Source organism: Brassica napus, chromosome A10 (genome assembly GCF_020379485.1).
Source record: "Brassica napus cultivar Da-Ae chromosome A10, Da-Ae, whole genome shotgun sequence".
In the NCBI taxonomy this organism is placed as follows: domain Eukaryota; kingdom Viridiplantae; phylum Streptophyta; class Magnoliopsida; order Brassicales; family Brassicaceae; genus Brassica; species Brassica napus.
In genome coordinates this window covers 13,729,917-13,750,248 of record NC_063443.1, presented here as the reverse complement: position 1 = coordinate 13,750,248, position 20,332 = coordinate 13,729,917, and the positions used below count along the sequence as shown (strand labels likewise).

The following is a 20,332-nucleotide window of genomic DNA, read 5'->3' as shown; positions in this document are numbered from 1 at the left end:
CTGTTAACGCCAACTTCATACATAGTTGAGTTGGGATCACATATGATCCTCTTATCTGATGCATGAGAGATGATAGTAAATCTTGCCATGAGTTCAAGCATCATGGAAACATATAATTTACATTCAGAATAGGGACCGAATAAAACTTGAGACTCAAAAACTTTTGCCTCAACATATGGGTTTAAGTTTAGTCTTGGTTAAGAACTTGATAGACATCCTTTTCTCTTACCATCTGTGTCCATCATATCAGCTAATACACATAGTTTTGGTATAATTATATGTCTACGATATATAACCTCAGTTTGTAACCAAGTTAAAGCAACTCGAGATCATCGACGAAGGAATCCAGTATGCTCGAGACACCATAAAGCAGCTTGAGCAGCCTGTTCTGATGCACTTTTCTTAGTTGGTTTAGTTTCACCATAACACTCCAGTGTCATATTGGGGGCATCTACAACCTCCAGGATTACCTTATAGCTGAACCTGTAAACATGCACATAGTTGACGACAACAAATCCAGTAACTAGCAGTTTAGAGACGTAGCATTACTTGATCAATTTACTTACGTTTTCAGGTGGGCTGGCCCTTCCTCATAACATACGAACTCTGGTGTCTTCCAACAGTTGGCAACACATATTTCGCGCAAGAGAGATTTTGCAGTTTTGATGATCGACCCACCTGTTCAGTTTTAGTCATCAAATTAATAACTCAGGATATATAGACGCAGGAAGTAATATCCAATCATTTTACTTCAAAAGTTCGTCACCAAAATACCTGCTTCTTTGATGGTCTTTTGAGGAAGGCTTTCTTCTTTTTCAGATGGTGGTGCATTGGTGAGAACTCGTCTGATGATGTATGAGCTGCTTGTTTCACTAGTCTTGCTTTCAGTGATAGGATCCTCCTCAAAAGAATCTTGGATATTTAGGTTTTCAACGTCCAGCCCATCACGATCCACAACATCTATAGGCTCTTCATCGTAGCCAATCAATTTAGCTTCATTTCGGATGCTATTCTTCAGAACATCCTCCAACGGATTGGAGGTTTTTATATGCCCATGAGCCTGTGGATGAATTACCCAAAGACTTTGTTAAGAAACCAGTTACAAAACTGAACACTAGGTAGCATAAGATAGAAATACATCACAAAAATAGAAGGTAGTTAAGCCGCAACTACCTTCAGGTTCGTAAGCATCAGCTGAGCAGCCTTTTTGGTACTCTCTTTTTTGTTCCGACCAGTTGCAGAAGCTGTAAGGCAAGAACCTTTCTTGGTCACTTTTAATTCAACAGAGAAAGCACCATCCTTCTTTGTCGCTGATATCTCCTGATCCCACTTGTAAGACTGGCAATATTCAAGCAGTTCTTTCACAGGACTAAGCTGCAGGTTAGACAAGTTTTTCACTGGATCTAAAAAAGATAGCATTATTCTCCAGACATGATTCAAGTCGAACCCACAGTCGAGGAAAAGAGCCCCCAAAAAGGATTCTATCAAGTCACCAAGAACCTGCATACAAATATAATAACTACGTTAGTTCTTTCTTCCACTTATATATCCACATTATATCAAACAAGACAAGTTCTAAAAGAAAACTTCAACGAATTATCACAGGTTCCACCAAAACACACTAATATACGGAACATAAGCAGCAAATACTGCCTTCATATGGAAGGAAGATCCAAACACACACCTTTGGGCATTTTGGACCTTCAGATGGTCCGCTGGCCAATGGTGACGCTGTCACGAAGTTGGTATAATCCTTTATAGCATCATGGAGATATGTAGAATCGCAAAATAGAAATCTCTGTAGTGAAAAACTGACAGCAACATTTGCAAGCGCCTTATTATTTACTGAGAGCGATCTTAGATCGGTCAGTTGACCAGGTTTCAGTTTCGGAAAGACTGAGAAAAAATAGGATGTCATCAAGTAGTCCAGAACAGCATCCCCAAGAAACTCCAATCTCTGCAGACCCCAAATTAGAGAATTTTGGTTACCATAGATGGATATCAAAAAGAAATGAAAAATAATAAGAAGAAAAAAAACCTGGTAGCAGCCTCCTCCATGCCTGTTGTAAGATGGATGGATGAAGGCTTGTAAAAGTAGACCTTTGTGGAGAAACGTATATCCAAGCAGGCTTTCCAAGGCCGCCAAATCAAAGCAAGTAGTCAGTGGCATGAACCGCTTGCTTGCAACACAAGCATCTCTTACTTGCAAGGACTCAAAATCAACATTTATGCCAATCCATTTAAGAAATTCAATGGCCCCCTTGAAGCCACTGTCAACTAAGAATGCTCCCACAAGAGCCTCAACCACATCAGCAATTGTTTTCTTGTGCAACCAGTGATGGCCTTTGCTACATCTGATTTCACCAGTATTTGATTCCAAAAGCCCAGGAACCTTATCCAAGGAATGAACCTCTTTCATTGCTACCTCATCACAAGTTACTCTGCATGGATGGCCCAATGCAAAGAACTGTGTAGGATCGAATGCTTGATCACGGATGTAAACCTGGGAAAATGCCAAGGTTAAATATAATCCAAAACTAGAGTTAACTAAATTACTACATCTCAGTCTGCTTCTATCTGAGATTTGATTTCGAACAAATGTAACTGAGAATATATTCAATGTAGACAAGGGTTCTGGTGGTACTCTATGCACCATATCAGTATATGCGTTCTGTGCAGCAACAGCTCAAACTATATTTAAAATGTACCGGCCACCAAAGATTTTTAAGGAATGTTTTGAGGACCTGCAAATTTCTCCGTGTTGCAAGCCTAAACAGGTTGGAATTGTTCACAGCATTTGAGCGTCTCCGCGTCAACTCTCCTTCATCAAGCCTATCATGGTGTAGAAACAGGTGTCGGCTAACAGCAAACTTGAGGAACGCATCCCCAAGCACCTCAAGCCTTTCAAGAGAAAAGCGCTCCTGACATTTCTCTGTTGTGAGCGCCTCAAGTACCTATACCAATTCACTCGATCGGTAAAGATCAAACATAACAAATTTTAAGAAAATCAAGTAAATGGGTTATCAATTGAAATGAGATTATACTCTGTGACCAGAAACTTCAGCTATCTCAGGGATAGAGGCAGACAGCATGTGTTTCAGTTCGATAGCCACGAGTAAATTCTCCATACGGTGCATGACTGAAGGTAGCAAGGATAACGAACTTCCAATGTCTTTAGATAATCCTTTTATCTTTAACTGAGAAAGCTCTGGAGGAATTTCTATGAAATATTCCTCAAGTTCATTTGGTTCTGTTTTTTAGTAATGAGAGAATGGTAAAATTAGAGTATACAAGGTGTGTTATGCGTACACGTACATGCACAAGAAATTTGTAATATGAAAAAGAAACAAGAAAATTACCCAAATTCTCCCGCTTTCGGTTGTGAAGCAAGTTCCGAACATAACAAAGCGGTTTCAAACGCAAGAGTGGCTGTAAAGGATGCTTGAGTTTCACGCCATACCTGGTTTTGTTAATTAAAATGGGAAAGTTCTTAAACTCAGAAAATCAAGTGATCCTATAAAATTCTACAGTCCCACCCAAAGTGATAAGGATTGTTATACTGGTCTCTGGAAACTGGGAAAAGAACATTGTAACAAAATCAAGCTAGAGCGACACAAAGAAAACGCAGGACCTCCAGAGAAAAGATGCCATCGAACAATCACTAAATAGTAGTAGTTTAGTAGCTTACGAATTATATATGCTTTCCAGATGGGTTTCGGTGATTGATTTTCTAATAGCACTGAATCCATTTCTTCCATGGCAGATATCCGTGACAAAATAAAATTGCTTTTTGTGGGTTGCGAAAACCACACTGTTCTTCACATCATCAATACTCCAGCAGCCATTTGCAAGCTTTAAATGAGATCCCACAGGAGGATCCATATCTTCTACTAAGCCAGACGGAGCCTTGAAGATTGGGGATGACAAGCAGCTTCTAATAGTCGCCCAATCAACAAATAAAACACTTTCTGAATCATCCAGATTAATTGGAAGAAGAAGGTAGAAGGTAGATTTGCTAGTTCTAAAAGAGTCTTGCAGCCCCAGGGGAACAAATTCCGTAATTAGCTCCCGCCGTTCAAAAATAATTTTCAGGGCAACCTCCTGGAAACGCTCCGCTAGCCTTATCTGCATAAAACATAAATCAAATTAGAAACGTCAATCCAGTTAAATTTTTATCAAATTAAAAAGCTCAATACCTCATCATTGTCGAAATTGGCGTCTCCTTTTGGAAAAATCTTCACACTTACAGATCTTTGATGAGCAAGGTGAAGATCAAAATCCATAGTCTCAGCCTCAATGGGAAGAGGTGACTTCATGAAGAGACCAAACTTCTTGTAGATCCTATCGGCGGGATGAGGCACAAACCTTATGTAGTAAGATTGAAGATTGACACAACTCTTTGATGGATCCCACTTTTGTTTAAACAAGTCAGGAACAATCATCTCATACAGTTCACCTCGTGAACAGGCTTCACCTGGCAAGAAAAAAAAGACCGTTATATAACGAGTGATCAGTATAAACAACTAAGATTTATAACTGAACCACTTATGCACCTTCAACTTTATCAAAGTCAAATTCTTCATCTGACAACTCGTCCTCAGTTTCTTCATTTGAATCCGGCAACAGAAAATTGTTAAGTACACCTAAGCTGTGCAACTTATAGACAGCCTTTAGACAAGCATTCTTTTTAGCAGCTTCAATCGAAGGTAGTAGTGAACTGACGATCTCACTTATAGGAGCATTAGCAGGTAAAGTTATGCGACAGATCGTTCCACCAAACTCGTCAACAGGTTTGAATTGAAACTCCGGCTTGGGCTGAAAAAATCTGATGGAACAAAAGGCGGCAAATGGAAATTCAGTTATGACACGCCTGCTTACTGTGGAAAGTGAATACAAGAAGCACCAACAGAAAAATTGGAAGCCTTACTCATCATGTGGAAGCCTAGAACAATACTTATAGAGAAGGGAGATGCTACTTCCACCACTGATACAAGCTCCTGTCTCATGAACTCTGTATACCTCATCATCAAGTCTAGGACAAGTTTCCTCTGACGTTCTGGAAGTAATTTCCAGGTTCATTCGATCTTCATTTACTTTAAAATTTTCAATCAGATCCATCTCTTTCTCGCTTCCCCTGAATCACGAAAGAAGAAACAATGTAAATGCGTAGGAGCACAAACGATCTCATAATTATGGCCTTATCAATTTCTCATTCCTACAGACCTGTCCACTAGAAACGCGTATTCAGACTTGGGCATTCGAGCACGGCCTCTGGACTGTATGAAGCTGGTAACAGTCTCCGGCAAATCAAAACGGATCACAAGACAGCATGTCTGAATATCAAGACCTTCTTCGCCAACTTTAGTGGCAACCAGTAGATTGAGCTGGAACAAAAAGAGGAAGGCTTAGAAGTTAGTTGGAAGTGGCTTGAAAATTGATCCTAGAAAATACATGTCTGTCTAAACAGGTGTTTGCCTGTATTTTGTTTCTATATTATATGTGTGAACGTAAGGCATACAGTGTACATGGTGGATCTCCCAATAGTAACTATAGATTCAAAGATGGCTAAAGATCACCTCTTTGGATTGGAACCGTTCAAGAATTGTCTTCATACTCTTTCTTGACATGCTCTTCACTCCAGAACTAAGTCCAACAAGGAAATCAGACTTCCAAGACTCTAGAAGTTTCAAACTATTTAGTATGCATGACAGCGTCCTGGCAGTCACAATACGATTGACAAATATTATACACTTCATGTGTGGCTCTATCCTGAAAGAAAAATACAAATTGAAGCTTACTGCAAAATATACCATGGTCCTTCAAAAGGGCCTCATTAGCATGACAGTTGAATCAAACACGATGCAATAAAAAGCAATCAAGGTTTCACAGGACTAGTGGACAATAACAACTACCATTTCCATATAAAAATCCAATGTCTTTTGAAGGTGAATTAAGAGCTGGAAATTGTCTATTCAGGAAAAGCCATATTCTGTCTCGGAACATAGATCTATTGATTATGGCCAATTTTTTCGTGTATCTATAAAGTCTATCTTCTAGGTGCTCAAACGTATCTTACAAAAAAAATAAACTAAAAAACGTAGGGATGAAAGATACGTTAGTGCAGGCTAGATTTTTTCAAATAAAGTAAAACTTTGTCATTTTTAAGGTAAATGATACCATGAGAAAACGCAAATTCAGCATCGGTTTTTAGTTAAGTGACTACTCAATAAGGCTAAGGATAGTTCATTCGTTTCTTTGGAATAATCAGCACAAAAGTATTCCAAGACTCTGTCACCTCTCCCAAGTACCAACCTGAATGCCGAAAGGATTTTAATCAGTTGTAATAGCTTTCTTGAGAAAAATGGTTCCTTCAACGCTGGTAAGCTGATAAGTTCAGATGCATTCTCATCTACAATCACAAAGACAGCAAACAAATAATGAGGCAATCAATGACTTCTTTATCAGGGCATTCACATGAAAATAACAAAATGAAGTGCAGAATATAGTTAAAAGTTTCACAAGTTGCAACTCCGAAAAAGCATATGCATTATTTGAAGAAAATTTTAATTTTAAAGAAAACACAAACTAGGATACCATGCCATCATACCTTTAGCAACTTTAGAAGAAAGGACTTCGGCAGCCAGAGAAAGATATGTGATACATATCTTTGACTTATTATTCTCTTCCAAAGGCTCTTGATGTACATTACGGTCAGTGTTCAGTTGGATTCTAGCAGCCTATAATAAATGAAGAGGGAAACATTATGAGGCCACAGCATATATATAGACACATACGAGAAAAACAAGAAACAACACAGAATCATTTTGGCTAGATGTAAGGTTTACATATCGAGGTTAAATAGTCATCATAAATTAAAGAAAAATGCTTGGAACCTTGCCGATAATTTTTCTCCCGGAACTTTTATAAATTGGGAAATCGGAAATAATCCACAGTAAGGAATCTTATGCCAGTCGGTGTAACCTTAGACCTCGATCTAGTACACAACTAATGCAAAGTTGAAGTTACTTGGCAATTGTGATTATTACTGCACCCTAAAATATATCATCTGCTGCTTCGTAAAACATTGAAGAAACCAGGTAATACAAGTAATCAACACTCAATATAAGGAGCCTCGGAAATAAAGACATCTGAAACCAAAACCAGAAAACTGTATATCAAATCTATAAATAGTTTCAGTATGAAATGTCTACCTGTATTGCTCCCCAAAGGCCAAGATTCACCAGACTATATATGAGATTATCATGAGTTCTTTTCAGAAGCTTTTTCATATTTAAGAGGACCTGTGTTTGATGGTTATCAATCTGCTGCTTAAGTGATGCCAAACACTGTTCATATCAGGAAAAGAATATCAGTTCATGTATCCAGCTACGGTGACAAAAACAGTTATGAGACACATTAGACAACCCGCTGTTTGATGTCCTCCAGCATGCTTTCATAAATGTTGGTCGATTGAGATGCTTCAGTCCCAGCTGTCTGATAATAATATACTTTGACTATAGGAGATGAAACAAAACCATCCAGCTGGACATTGCTTTCCACTGAGTAAACCTTTAAGATCAGTACACAAAAAGGGAAATATTAAAACATTGTTCGAAAGCAAACTGAGTGTAAGACCATTATCATGATTCCAACCAAGAGAAAGATATTTTTGCTTTAGATTGCATCAAATGATTAGTTTGGCACCATAATCTTGGGACGAGAAGATCCCAGCCGAGTGTTATTTCTACTTCGGTATCACTCAAGTCAACACAGTGTGACAGGTCTTAACATATAAGCTATCACCAATCACGCCTAGCAAAAATATCTTGCATGCCGAAATTAGGGGATTTAAGAACCAGCATACCTTGGCATTGAGCAAATTTTCAAGGCTATTTATGCTTTTCGATAAATTCTCTGATTGAAAAGACCCTGAAAAGCAGGTAGTGCTGTCAAACACTCGGAACATGTATAGAACGAATATGATCAAAGGTCGCAGCTGTTATCAAGGTCACCATAAACCTCATGATCGAAAGACAAAAACGAAAGGTAAGCAATGTAGGAGCTAAATCTCTTGCTTTAGGATTTCTGCGGAACATATGTTCCTTCACCGTTATAAAGGGAAATTTAAATGGTAAAGAAAAAATATAAAAAAATCTTCCTACGAGTTTCTCTGACTGGTATTGGGAATTTTTGACCATTTCATAATGCGATAATGAATGATTTGGACAGAAATGGAACTGTAATCAGGAATTCACATCACAGAAATGGGGCCTACCTTTGCCAACCACTGGAGATGCAGTCATTCCAAATATACGAGGTCCTTTTACACCTTCTGTTTTATAGAAAACCTGCATTTGCAAGCCCCTAAAAGTTGGTTATATGTTAAATGTGATCAGTCACCACATACCAAGAAGGCGGAGAAAGATACCTTCAAGATTTGTGCATAAGGATGGTTGCTTTGTTCTTGAGCATGGTGACACTCATCCAATATTAGAAGGGAAATCCACTCCATCCTGATGAAACAGTGCTGTAAGTTATGCAGAAGTATTTGTGGGGTCATAACGAGAACCTGCAGGAAACAGACAGCCCCAATAACGATGATCTCATCGATCAAAACGATAGTTACCACATAAAAAGGTTAGAGAAAAAAACAATCAACTTAATGAGACTTATAGGGTTAAAAGGATAGAAAGATCACCTCATTCTCTGAAACCTCTCTCTCCCAGTCAGAATGGGTAGTCACAGTCCGATTGCCACCACAATGTGTTGCAACTTTGAAGTTGATAGACTTTGCTATGACTAACGCTTGCTGAGAAAGAGAAAAAAAAAAGCACAAACAAGAGAGTAAGAACATAGAGCCAAAATCAACCAGATCCATAAAGCGTAATCAAGAGGATTATCCTCTCACCTGTTCAACCAAAGCCACAGTGGGAGCAAGAAAGATACAAACACTCTTCCTAGGGCTGAGAATCAAAGGTCCAAGCTCATATATAACCATCACAGCAATGTGAGTCTTCCCACAACCAGTTCCTAAATACACGATAACGTTCTCCTCCACTGCTTTCTCGCACAGCTCCAGCTGATACCTTCATGCACAAAACCAAACCACACCAATGAATCTCAGCACAATCAACAACAAACTCGTTTTTCATCAGATTTTCTTTGGATAACATGTTAATTTACTAGTCCGATGACCTTACTCAGCTACAAACTTGCAATCTAAAAGATAACGAAACTGTACGGAACGGAGAGGTGAAATCGAGCTGCGAAAGTGGGGAAATCGAACCTCCTGGCGATTTTTCTAGGATCTTTCTCCATTTTGGAGGAGTGATCATCCGTCCAAGCGCCAGCAGCCGAGTAGGAGGAAGAGAAGGAGGAGGAGGAGGAAGACGCGAAGGAAGAGAAGGAAGAGGAGAGGTTAGTGTCAGAAGCATCGTCGCCGATTTCGCGGTCAGGCATGGTTGAAGAAGGGAAGAAACTTGAGAGAGTGTGGCAGTGAGAATTGAGATGGCTTGGCTTACTTTTTATTTGCTTTTTCCCAGAGCTTTGCCTCCCAACGAAGTTATTTCTTTTTCTCTTTTTCTTTTTTCTCTGGGTCAAGCTGAGGTCAACTGCTCTCTCACACATTATTCATGATCGTACGTCTCCCTTCAAATGATTCCTCTCTTTTTTCTCTCTCTCTTTTGTCGCCGTCTCCTTTGAAATGATTCGACTACACATTGATAGGTGATTTAGTTTGTTAATAAATTCAAATTCGATTAACTAGATGGATTTATCCTCATTATTTAGATATGCATAATCATTGTTTAATAATATATATAATTTATTATTTATTAGGAAATATCGTAAGATATTTTAATGAAAGTGTTTTAAAACATTTCCATACTCCGTCAAAATTGAAAAAAAAAACATCTAGTTAGCTATTTTTTTAAACATATTAAGAAGACATTCGAAATAATTAAAAATCTGTAGATTTATCTAATTTTAACGTGGATTTATATTTTTCATCTAGTTATAAATAACTTCAGTCTTTCTATCTTTGTTGTATTATAGATACTTATGTTAGTGTTAAATTCTTATTTAAAATGTGAATATGAAACAAATTATTTTCTAAGTTAAATCAGTCGTAAAAGTACTAGCAGTGGCTAACTTAGATTTTTTGAGTTTTATTTGACAAAAATATCTATTAAAATATATGATAAATATCTCAAGAAATAAATCAATACAATAATAATTTAAAAAATTAAAAGAATAATACATAATTTGGATTGTGAACTAGGGTTGCTACTTCAGGTATTCGGGTCGGTTTCGAGTAAAATCTATTTGGTTTTGGGTATTTCGATTACAGAAAAAATATATTTAAATAATATTATACTTGGTAAAATCACGATTCAGATTTGGATTGGTTCCACCCGGTTTTGAATCAATTTGGACATATACTTTTAAATTCAAAATATTATATTTTATTTCTTTATTTTTCTTTTTAAAGAAAAATAAATAAAAATTGTATATATATATTAATAATATGTACTTAAGTACTCGAAAGTTAAAGTAGCCTAGTAGTATTGCACATGTTATTTTGCTTATCCATCTCATATTCAATTTTTGAGATATACAACAATTCTGTGTGTTTTTTAATATTGAGTTCGGTTTAAAACGGGTATATGATCGGTTTTCGATAAAAACTAAAATGAAGTAAACAGATAAATGACTATGACCAAAATCAAACTGAAACCAGTCCATTTCGGGTTAGATCCGGTTTGAATTTCAGTTCTGCTTAAATGTCGTATGCCTATTGTAAATTTTAGTCTGATAACTTTTAATTTGAAATATTAGTAAATAATTGCTCTAATTAATAGTAGTTAATGTTTATGGAGAAGTTTTTTCTTACAAAAGTGACTTTGACACCCAAAGCAGATGTTAATGCTGGGTTTATACAATTAAATTTCAGCAAATTAAAATCTAAATATTGAATATTGTTCCTATGCTGTTTTTGGATTCTTGATTTGATGGCATATTTGCACAGCACATTATTATATACGTTTGCTGAAAAAGAAAAAGAAAAACTGTTTTACATGTAGTAATGTGTGTTCGGACAAGCTTGTGTGCCATGCTACTAATAAAACTTTTGGATCTTTTTGGAGAAAACCATGATATCTTACTCTCTGGTTTGATAGTGACATGGCAGCTACTGTTTAACAAATCATATGTTCTCGCTAAATTTTTAGCCATTCATGCAATCCCCGTGGAGGAAACTCCACACAAAGCAAAGTTGAGTCAGACAAAACGCATCCAAAGCATGAGTCAAACTAAAATGAAGTATACAAAGGCAACACTTCAGAGAAAATTGTTATAAAAATATATTTATTGAAATTCTGTTAAAAATTATTATAAATTGATACAAAGAATGAAATAAACTATAAAACATTAAGTTTATTAAATATACCTTTAAACAACTGGCGGTTTAGATTATAATAATATACTAAATATATATAATTTCGTATAGTAAATATTATTATTCACAATGATAAAATAATATGCTAATTATTATAATTAAGACTAATAAAAATATTATTATTATAATAATATTGTAATTGTTTAGACAATTTAGAATGTAATTGTCAAACGGTCTTATATGACCTAGCATCTAGCGCCGCTCACCTAAAATGCTTTCTTGAACACTGTTAATAGTAATGGAATCTCGGCATCATCCAAGGCGAAGTGTTCTTCTTAGCTGGGACAGTCATTCTCTTCACATAATATGAAAAGTTATCTTTTAATATTGATACATCGGTAGTCGAATTCATCTATTTAAGTTTAATCTGTTGTTTCTTATAAACATCTAATCAATAATATTTTTTTTTTTGATGTAAATTAAGATTTATACCACTTTTTTAGAGTTTACATTGTTGTGAAGCACAACTTATTACAAAGAAAGAAAAGGAGCAAGGGAGAGAGCAATATAAAGAGAGTAGGATTAACTATAAGGGGTAAGGAACCAAAAGTACAACTCCAACAAAGAAGGATGATGAGCCGCGGATGAAGGACGAGATAGTGAAAGCAGCCTATCTCTCATGGCACGGTCCACTACTCGGAAGAACGCCTCTTCAGATGATGACACACTTGTGAAGATGCGAGCATTTCTTTCACGCCAAAGGTTGTAGATGATCAGTTGGTTGAGAAGCTTGAGCACCGTGATTGCCCTTGAGGCATGAGGTCCAGGGAGCCGCTGGCAGAGGAGAACAACTTCAGCAAGTGAGGCAGGAGGAGACGCCAAGTACCTGCCACAGAAACGAGACCAAGTAGCAACCGCAAAGGGACAGTGAAAAAACAAATGTTCTATAGACTCATCAGCTAAGGAACATAGAGCACAACCTGGAGAGACAAATAGACCCCATGAGATCAAACGATCACGAGTTGGTAGTCTACCTAGGAAAGCCGTCCAAGAGATGAAGGAGCAACGAGGGATTTCCTCTTTGAACCAAATAACTGAAAACCATTGAACCAGTGGAGTAGGGATACGTATCCCTTCCCAAGTCACCTTAGAGGAGAATGACGGGCCAAAACCCCCAGAGCTTTTCCTCCACAAATAGACATCAGCACCGTGAGCTGAGGTTGGGACTGTTGTTGTGGAGAGGATGATCTGAACTGTTACGTCGAGTTCAGAACGGGCCGTCGGTAAATGCCAATGACCATTGTTGACTACTTGAGAAACGGTGGCATTAAGCGGTATCCTAAGAGTACGATAATTATGTATTCAATCTCATGTACTTTTTAGATATTCTTTTCTAGGTAACAAAATCTCAACTATATTTTATTTCGGTTTCAAATGGTATAGTAAGATTCAGTCAATCCAAAAAAACATAGCTAGTTAGCAAAGGAACCACCAAACATAGCTAGATAAGATCAAAACGAAAACATAAATAAAAGAGTGCTGTCATTATATTGATACCAATAAAATTGGAATTGATCTATTAGTTATCAAATTAAGCATTCAAGTTCATGTAAAGTTTAGATATTATCTTCTAAGCAGGTAATAGAATCACAACCTGATTTTATTTCAATTTCATATGGAATAGTAAGATTCTTTTTTTTTGGGTAAAAGGGAATAGTAAGATTCAGTCAATCCAAAAACCATACCTAGTTAGTAAGAAAAACATCAAATTTGTAATCTTTTTGATACCAAAAAAAATGGAATATGTTGATCAGCATATACTCCAACAAAGCAATCAATAAAGAATTTTTTTTTTTCAGACACATATTTTGCATACAAAAGTTTTCATCATGCACTACTCTCATAAAAAGCTGTTCTTGTTCTTCCTCTCGTGCATTGTGCTAATTTTCAACTACAACAGTAGTGGCTTCGTAACCGCAACAAGTCAACTTGGCTTGAATTACGGTCTCCTCGGCGATAATCTCCCGCCCCCCTCTGATGTCAACAACCTTTTCAAGTCCATAGGCATTACTAAAATCCGAATCTTTGACCCGAACACTGAGGTTCTTGATGCCTTACGCGGCAACAAAGATATTGGAGTCACGGTAGGTGTCAAGGACCAGGACTTGGCTGCTCTTGCGGCCGGTGAAGAAGCTGTTAATAGCTGGTTCGCAACAAACATTGAGCCTTACTTAGCCGACGTCAACATCACTTTCATTACAGTCGGCAACGAAGTCATCCCTGGACCGATGGGTCCACAGGTGCTTCCCGCTGTGCAGTCTCTCACCAACCTTGTCAAGTCCAAGTGTCTTCCTATCTCTGTCACCACTGTTGTGGCTATGTCCAGCCTCGGACAGTCGTATCCACCTTCCGCGGGAATGTTCACGGCTCAGGCGCGTGAACAACTCACCCCGGTGCTTAACTTTTTGTCTCAAACAAGTACGCCAATCTTCGTCAACATCTACCCGTACTTTGCTTACGCGTCGGACCCGGTGAACATTCATCTCGACTATGCCATTTCCACAAGCGAGGCCGTCGTGGTCCAGGATGGACCACTGGGCTATTCAAACTTGTTTGATGCAATGTTCGATGCGTTCGCGTGGGCAATGGAGAAGGAAGGCGTGAAAGATTTACCAATGGTGGTGTCTGAGACAGGATGGCCGTCAGCCGGGAACGGGGACTTAACGACGCCTGACATCGCGGCGACCTACAACGGAAATTTCCTTCAGCATGTAGTAAGCGGCAAGGGGACACCTAAGAGGCCTAACAGTGCTATCCAAGGGTTTATATTCGCAACGTTCAATGAAAACCAGAAGCCCGCTGGGACTGAACAAAACTTTGGATTATACAATCCTGTTGATATGAAACCCATCTATAAGCTATTTTGAGTGTGAGTTTCTTTTAGGACTTTCACAATCTTATGAATACATACAGTAGTGCTATTAGTTGTTTGTTGTTATTCAAATAAAGTAATAAGATTCAACAATGCACATCATATTATATTACTACATGCTATTGTGTTTCATTTGACGACAATATCAGGTAGCAGAACATATATACATAGTTGACTTTCTGAAAAATTATTAAAATTATTTTCCCACTCACTCACTAATTTTTATTTCCTTTAATTCATATAAACTAGCTTCTGAAAGCGTGGGATTGTATCTTTTAAAAATATTTAATTTTATAACATATTATATTTTATATCATATTTTTAAAATAAATTATATAATGTGTTTTTTTTGTATATGTGTAGAAGCTGTTTTATATGTTTTGAATGATCATTATTGAAAGTGTTTGGTGAAAATCATAATTCTACAACAAATATTTGAGAAATACAATCTCAAAATCAATAAATTGTAAGGTACAAAAAAACAATATCCCTAATATTATAGATGCCATTTAATGTCGTTTAATAATGAATCAAATTCAGTTACCATGTATAGGAGAATCAATTGTATGATACATATTATTATTATCCAGGATTGCTTTAAATTATAATGATAAGTAATAATGTTAATAAATGCTGGTTGAAACTGATTGGTTATCACAAATTCATGACATTCGATTGGCCAAATATATAGTTGGCGAATTTATTTTTAAAAAATAAAAAAACTCAATGGTATGTCATTGTAAATAAATGAAAATAATGGTAAAATCTTATGAAGGATTCTGATTTAATAGTATAAATTGTTTTGATTCAGTTTGGTGAATTTTAAAAATTTTGTAATCATTTCGTTTCGTTAATTGATTACTTCAGTTCTCCTTTAAAACAAAATTCTCACATAACTAACCAAATTTTAAATCAAATTTATCAAATTTTGAATCGAAATAACCAAATTAATTAAATTTAACTGAAAAATGTAAAATCTCAGTTGAGATTAAGCTGAAACCAAAATCTTCGTTTAATTTAGATAGATTTTCACTAACCTGATTAAACCGTACTGAACTTTTTATTTTCGGTTCAATTTGGCGCAATTATAGATTAACCAAACTAACCGAATAATCTAAACCAAACCAGCAAGACTAGTTTGAACAATATTCAACAATCTTCTTCTCAAATGGTTTTAGAAAAAAAAAAAAATGAACGGTGAGATTCGACTCTGACCGGTCTTTGATTTCGTTTCATTTCCAGAGTCAACAGCCATCGTAATAGAATATCAATCATCTTCCTCTCCCTCCAGAAAAACCCTAGAAAGCACCACCACCCTCACGATTAGTCTATGCCAAGGTGGGTGGTGGGGGGAGATAATAACCATCAAAAAGGTCAACCCTTGAAAGCTCAAAACCGAACCGAATCGAATCTGAGTGGAGAGGATGTCGTCGGAGATCGAGGTGGTGGAGGAAGTCCAGTCTATTCACAAGGAGAACGGCGAATCGAGCTCTAAACCGATTGAAGACGAGAGTTTGAAGAACGATGTGTACACCGCCGCGGCGTATGGTGATTTGGAGAAGCTTCATAGATTGGTTGAGTGTGAGGGTTGCTCTGTTTCTGAGCCCGATGGGCTTGGCTACTATGCTCTTCAGTGGTCTGCATTGAACAACCGCTCCGCCGTTGCTCAGTACATTATCGAGGTTACTACAAAAGTTTAATCCTTTTTTATTTATTTTCCAGTTTGTTTTTTGTGGATCGTTAAGCTTCAGGATTTGGGTTTTTTATTACAGCATGGTGGAGATGTACACGCGACGGATCATACTGGACAGACTGCATTGCATTGGAGTGCTGTTCGTGGTGCTACACAAGTTGCGGAACTCTTACTGCAAGAGGGTGCGAGGGTTGATGCTACAGATATGTATGGATATCAGGTTCAACTCCTCTTTAAGTATGGAGATTGTATGTTGTTTCAATGCTAGTGAACTGTTCTTTTGCACATTTATTCTGGCTGGGACTTAGGTTCTGTAACTAGTATTGCTTGCTTGTCATATTGTGGTTGCATTTTTCTAGTAGGATGGGGGTGTTTTGAGTTTAATGTAGTTAAAACAGCACTTCGTAGTTTGCCACTTGTTTCAGTTAGGAAGATGAGCTCATATGTTCAAACAACGTTATGCATTTTAATTATAAAATGGCCTGATCTGACTCTAAATACCTGACCCTTGGATTATGAATTAAAGCTCTCTGCTGGATCCAATCGGATATCCCTTCTCTTTTTTTTATTTATCAGTGGATGCATGTTAATAGTAAACTGTTTGCAGCCAACACATGTGGCAGCACAGTATGGCCAGACTGCGTTTCTCTGCCATGTCGTCTCAAAGTGGAATGCTGATCCTGATGTGCCTGATAATGATGGAAGAAGCCCCTTGCACTGGTAAGGTTGCCGCATAGTGGAACACAAGCTTGTCTTGCTGAATTTGTTACTTAGTTAATGGTTTTCGGCTTCTTTTCATACTTCCGTCTTAATGCTTTGGTTTGCTTGCTCATTTAGAGACTGGATAGTTGATTTTATTTATTTTCGTTACATATTCCTCTAGGTTGTCCTAGTTGCAAAAATTTGTTTTTACTGGTTCTTGAGTTTTTTGTTTTGTTTTGAAGATCTGTGGAATATATCTCTGTTTCGATCTAGAGACTAAAATTATATTGGTTAATTGTTTTCTCATAGCTCAACTGAGAGTTCTATACTGTTGCATGCATTGTTCTGCTGCATGGTTTCAAGCTTGCTTATGTTGACATCAAAATTATATCGCTGTTTTCGGTAGCTATTCAGGAGACAGTTCTAATTGTCTTTCTTTTTCTTCTCATGTTTTGAGAGATTCAGGGCTGCATATAAAGGTTTTGCAGATTCCATTCGCCTTCTTTTATTTTTAGACGCATATAGAGGACGGCAGGACAAAGAAGGTACCTTACAATTATAATTTTTCTTTGACATCCTCCTTAGTTATTTTGTTAGATTAGAAATCCAGATAACGTATAATCTTTTTTTTTCATTCCGTTGATTGTGTTATCAGGATGCACTCCTTTGCACTGGGCTGCCATTCGAGGTAATTTGGAGGCTTGCACTGTGTTGGTTCAGGCTGGGAAGAAAGAGGATTTGATGATTACTGACAACACTGGGCTTACACCTGCGCAACTTGCTGCTGAAAAGAATCACCGACAAGTTTCTTTTTTCCTTGTAGGTATCCGTTTCACTTTTTTCTGTTGTGCATCATTTTTTAGTTATACGGTTTATTTGTAGTTGAATCATTCTATTGGCCTGATGTTTGTTGGCAATAGTGTGCATCACCTTAGACCTTCACATACCTGGAAACAAATTACTGTTTGTAGCTATACCATGTCAGTTTCTGACTTTCTTCAAAGCTGCATATTTGTTCATTCGAAATGAACATCATCGTGCTTTGAAGTTTGAGAAGTTATTTCAAATATTCTGTATGAATATTTTTCTGATAAACACTTCATTTCAGGGTAATGCTAGAAGACTGCTTGAAAAGCGGTGTGATGGAAGCACTCCCCTTGGAAAATTGTCAAAGTTGGGACTTGCACCAGTTCTTTGGTTCATGATCCTGCTGCTTCTGCTCATATATACTAATTCTGTTATTTTGGGTAGTTACCTTGGCCTCTTGCATCTCTTTTGTGTGCAACATATCAAGTAATTATTCTATGCATGCTTAACTTATTATTTTATGCAACCTTTGGTCATTGCAGCATCGAATCTGCCAAAGCTAACAACTGGGATTGGTTCGCTTGCATGGCTGGGATTCATTCTTGCAACCGCAGGACTAGTTTTGTTTTACCGTTGTAGCAGGTATATGCTCACCCTATCTTACTTTAATTTCTTTGTATCTCAAGAAGCGGTTTTCTTATTATAATAAAAATCCTTTTCTGCAGGAAGGATCCAGGTTATATCAGAATGAACATCCATGATCCGCAGACCATGAAAGATGATGTTGGTACCATTAACTTTATTGGTTCTCAAATTCCATATTTTATGGTTTCAGATAATCACGAGTAGTTTCAAGTGTCATTACTCATTACAGGTTTTCTTAACCTTTTACAGGAACCACTGTTGAAAATAGAGCTAAACAACCCTGCTTTGCTTTCTGGGAATTGGACGCAGCTCTGTGCAACATGCAAGGTACCTCCTCAACTTCCCTCCCTTTTATGTCTTTCTTATATATTAAACCAAATATCCAATTATTGATGCACATCATGAAATTTATGTCTTCTCGGCTACTTTGTTTCTTTTTGTTCAGATTATCAGACCTCTTCGAGCGAAGCACTGTTCCACATGCGATCGCTGTGTAGAGCAATTTGATCACCATTGTCCTTGGGTATCAAACTGTGTCGGAAAAGTAAGTACATGTTCCACTACACCATTTTTGACATAAACTATTCTTCTTTCTCAAAATCGCATTACCTCTTCTATTTATTTTGCCTGCTTTATTCCTCGAACATGATTACTAATATGTGGATTGCGTTTGTTTTTCACTTATTACTCTCGCAGAAAAACAAGAGGGAGTTTTTTCTTTTTCTTCTACTTGAAGTTTTAGCGATGATGATAACTGGTGGAGTCACTCTTGCAAGTATGTTTGTAATCGAACTTGCTTTTTCAAGCTTATCCTGATATGTAAAACTGGAAAATACTTTCAGATAAAAGTGTAAAAGATGTATTATATCCATGCAGGAGTATTGAGTGACCCTTCAGCTCCATCTTCGTTTGGAGCATGGATAAGCCATGTCGCCACTAATCACGTCGGTGCATTATCCTTTCTGATTGTTGAATCCTGCCTCTTCTTTTCAGTTGCCGTCTTAACAGTCATACAGGGTTCTCAGGTGAATGCGCATTCCCTTTTTCTTATTTGCACCTCTTTGTACCCATTAATGATCTCTACGTTAGCTACAGAGGAGCTAGAACTCACTAAGTAGACTAGAAATGATTAATCTATTTTTATGATGGGATGTTTTTCTTTCATCCAATTTGAATCTCGTCTCCTTGTCCTCAACAGATATCGAGAAATATAACAACAAACGAAATGGCTAATGCACTGCGCTACAGCTACCTAAGAGGTCCTGGAGGTAGGTTCAGGAATCCATACGATCTCGGTTGCAAAAGAAACTGCTCGGATTTCTTGTTGAAAGGTTATAACGAAGATATTGAGTGTCAAGAAGAAGACACAACACCGAGACAAGAGGGTATTAGTATGATGCAGATGCAGCGAAGTTCCAATCTTCAAAACGGCAATGGCCACGTTGCTATAGATGTTAACCCAATACACAATTCGCAGTCAGGACATGTTCATTCTTCCAAGTGCAGCCATGGCCATAGCAGTAAACCAAAGAGTGATAGTGTTCCTTTGGGTTTGGGACTTGGTCTTGGCCGGAACCCCACCCGAGCTGTTGTACCTCCATGATATGGTCGTCTCCTTCTTCAAATGTGCATTTGTGTTGTAAGAAACACGTCGAGTCATTGTAACACCCCATTTCTGGTGAAGATAGCAGTTTAACAGAAATGGTTGTACGTTATTTATTTACTTGAGTTGGGTTATGGAAGCTTTGTATCCACATATAGTTTGATAATCCTTGCTTTTTGAAATCATAACCAAATGTAAATTAATTGTCACAAACACTGCATTACAGATTCATATAAGTAAACAATATATTACAAAATAGAACATATATGATTATATGTGTGTATATGTTTCTTCCAGTATTTTTAAAACCGGACCGGAAGCTGAACAGATTATCTTAAAACAAAGCTAGCTTTAACTAAGTTGGCTGTGACAAAAAAAAAAGCTTTAACTAAGTTGGATTCCTGTATTTGACGTATGAAAAATATTTTCAATCCTCCTATTCCCGAATGTGAGAAACCTCTTCATGATCCTTAGGAAATAACTTGATAGCTTCATGTAATGCAATTATTATGTACATCTGTAAGGAGAAACGTTCCAAACTGGTCACACGTTTAT

At 37.2% G+C, this 20,332-nt stretch overlaps 4 protein-coding genes across 5 annotated transcripts; 2 read left to right on the top strand and 2 right to left on the bottom strand.

The window, feature by feature from the left end:
- Positions 1–70: 70 nt before the first annotated feature.
- On the bottom strand, positions 71–9,632 carry LOC106371758 (dicer-like protein 4). Of its 2 annotated transcripts, none has more exons than XM_013811856.3 (25): positions 9,287–9,632; positions 8,909–9,086; positions 8,699–8,809; positions 8,429–8,569; positions 8,276–8,348; positions 7,865–7,929; positions 7,426–7,569; positions 7,212–7,346; positions 6,608–6,737; positions 6,313–6,409; positions 5,577–5,769; positions 5,224–5,384; positions 4,928–5,134; positions 4,554–4,825; positions 4,197–4,474; positions 3,689–4,125; positions 3,360–3,460; positions 3,045–3,250; positions 2,745–2,954; positions 2,039–2,503; positions 1,685–1,957; positions 1,174–1,500; positions 775–1,060; positions 567–678; positions 71–483 (listed from the first exon to the last, which is right to left on the bottom strand). In XM_013811856.3, the coding sequence occupies exons 1-25, from the start codon at positions 9,625–9,627 to the stop codon at positions 330–332; spliced, it is 5,097 nt and encodes a 1,698-aa protein (XP_013667310.2). In that variant the 5' UTR covers positions 9,628–9,632; the 3' UTR covers positions 71–329. The 2 variants fall into 2 exon arrangements, with proteins under 2 accessions (XP_013667310.2, XP_048599060.1); XM_048743103.1 differs by having other exon boundaries at positions 5,577–5,715.
- A 2,345-nt stretch (positions 9,633–11,977) lies between these two features.
- Positions 11,978–13,160, bottom strand: LOC125579004. The gene is made up of 2 exons (XM_048742184.1): positions 13,141–13,160; positions 11,978–12,734 (listed from the first exon to the last, which is right to left on the bottom strand). The coding sequence occupies exons 1-2, from the start codon at positions 13,158–13,160 to the stop codon at positions 11,978–11,980; spliced, it is 777 nt and encodes a 258-aa protein (XP_048598141.1).
- LOC106370450 (probable glucan endo-1,3-beta-glucosidase BG4) lies at positions 12,126–15,502 on the top strand. The gene has a single exon (XM_048743102.1). The coding sequence runs from the start codon at positions 13,285–13,287 to the stop codon at positions 14,320–14,322; it is 1,038 nt and encodes a 345-aa protein (XP_048599059.1). The 5' UTR covers positions 12,126–13,284; the 3' UTR covers positions 14,323–15,502.
- Positions 15,503–15,536: 34 nt separating this feature from the next.
- Positions 15,537–19,962, top strand: LOC106371757 (protein S-acyltransferase 24). Its single transcript, XM_013811855.3, has 13 exons — positions 15,537–16,009; positions 16,100–16,240; positions 16,628–16,740; positions 17,188–17,267; positions 17,378–17,541; positions 17,831–17,969; positions 18,072–18,171; positions 18,255–18,312; positions 18,424–18,501; positions 18,620–18,718; positions 18,871–18,949; positions 19,051–19,199; positions 19,373–19,962. The coding sequence occupies exons 1-13, from the start codon at positions 15,752–15,754 to the stop codon at positions 19,775–19,777; spliced, it is 1,863 nt and encodes a 620-aa protein (XP_013667309.2). The 5' UTR covers positions 15,537–15,751; the 3' UTR covers positions 19,778–19,962.
- The last annotated feature ends 370 nt before the right edge of the window (positions 19,963–20,332 follow it).

Excerpts from the sequence above, each read along its gene's own strand:
- LOC125579004 (XM_048742184.1), bottom strand. The coding sequence starts at position 13,160 with ATGTTTTTCTTACTAACTAG. Across the intron at positions 12,735-13,140 it reads ATGTTTTTCTTACTAACTAG|GATACCGCTTAATGCCACCG; the intron begins GTATGGTTTTTG and ends TCGTACTCTTAG.
- LOC106371757 (XM_013811855.3), top strand. The coding sequence starts at position 15,752 with ATGTCGTCGGAGATCGAGGTGGTGGAGGAAGTCCAGTCTATTCACAAG. Across the intron at positions 17,268-17,377 it reads AGGACGGCAGGACAAAGAAG|GATGCACTCCTTTGCACTGG; the intron begins GTACCTTACAAT and ends TTGTGTTATCAG. Across the intron at positions 18,313-18,423 it reads CGCAGACCATGAAAGATGAT|GAACCACTGTTGAAAATAGA; the intron begins GTTGGTACCATT and ends AACCTTTTACAG.
- LOC106371758 (XM_013811856.3), bottom strand. The coding sequence starts at position 9,627 with ATGTGTGAGAGAGCAGTTGACCTCAGCTTGACCCAGAGAAAAAAGAAA. Across the intron at positions 8,810-8,908 it reads CTGTGGCTTTGGTTGAACAG|CAAGCGTTAGTCATAGCAAA; the intron begins GTGAGAGGATAA and ends TCTCTTTCTCAG. Across the intron at positions 4,126-4,196 it reads CCAATTTCGACAATGATGAG|ATAAGGCTAGCGGAGCGTTT; the intron begins GTATTGAGCTTT and ends TGTTTTATGCAG.
- LOC106370450 (XM_048743102.1), top strand. The coding sequence starts at position 13,285 with ATGCACTACTCTCATAAAAAGCTGTTCTTGTTCTTCCTCTCGTGCATT.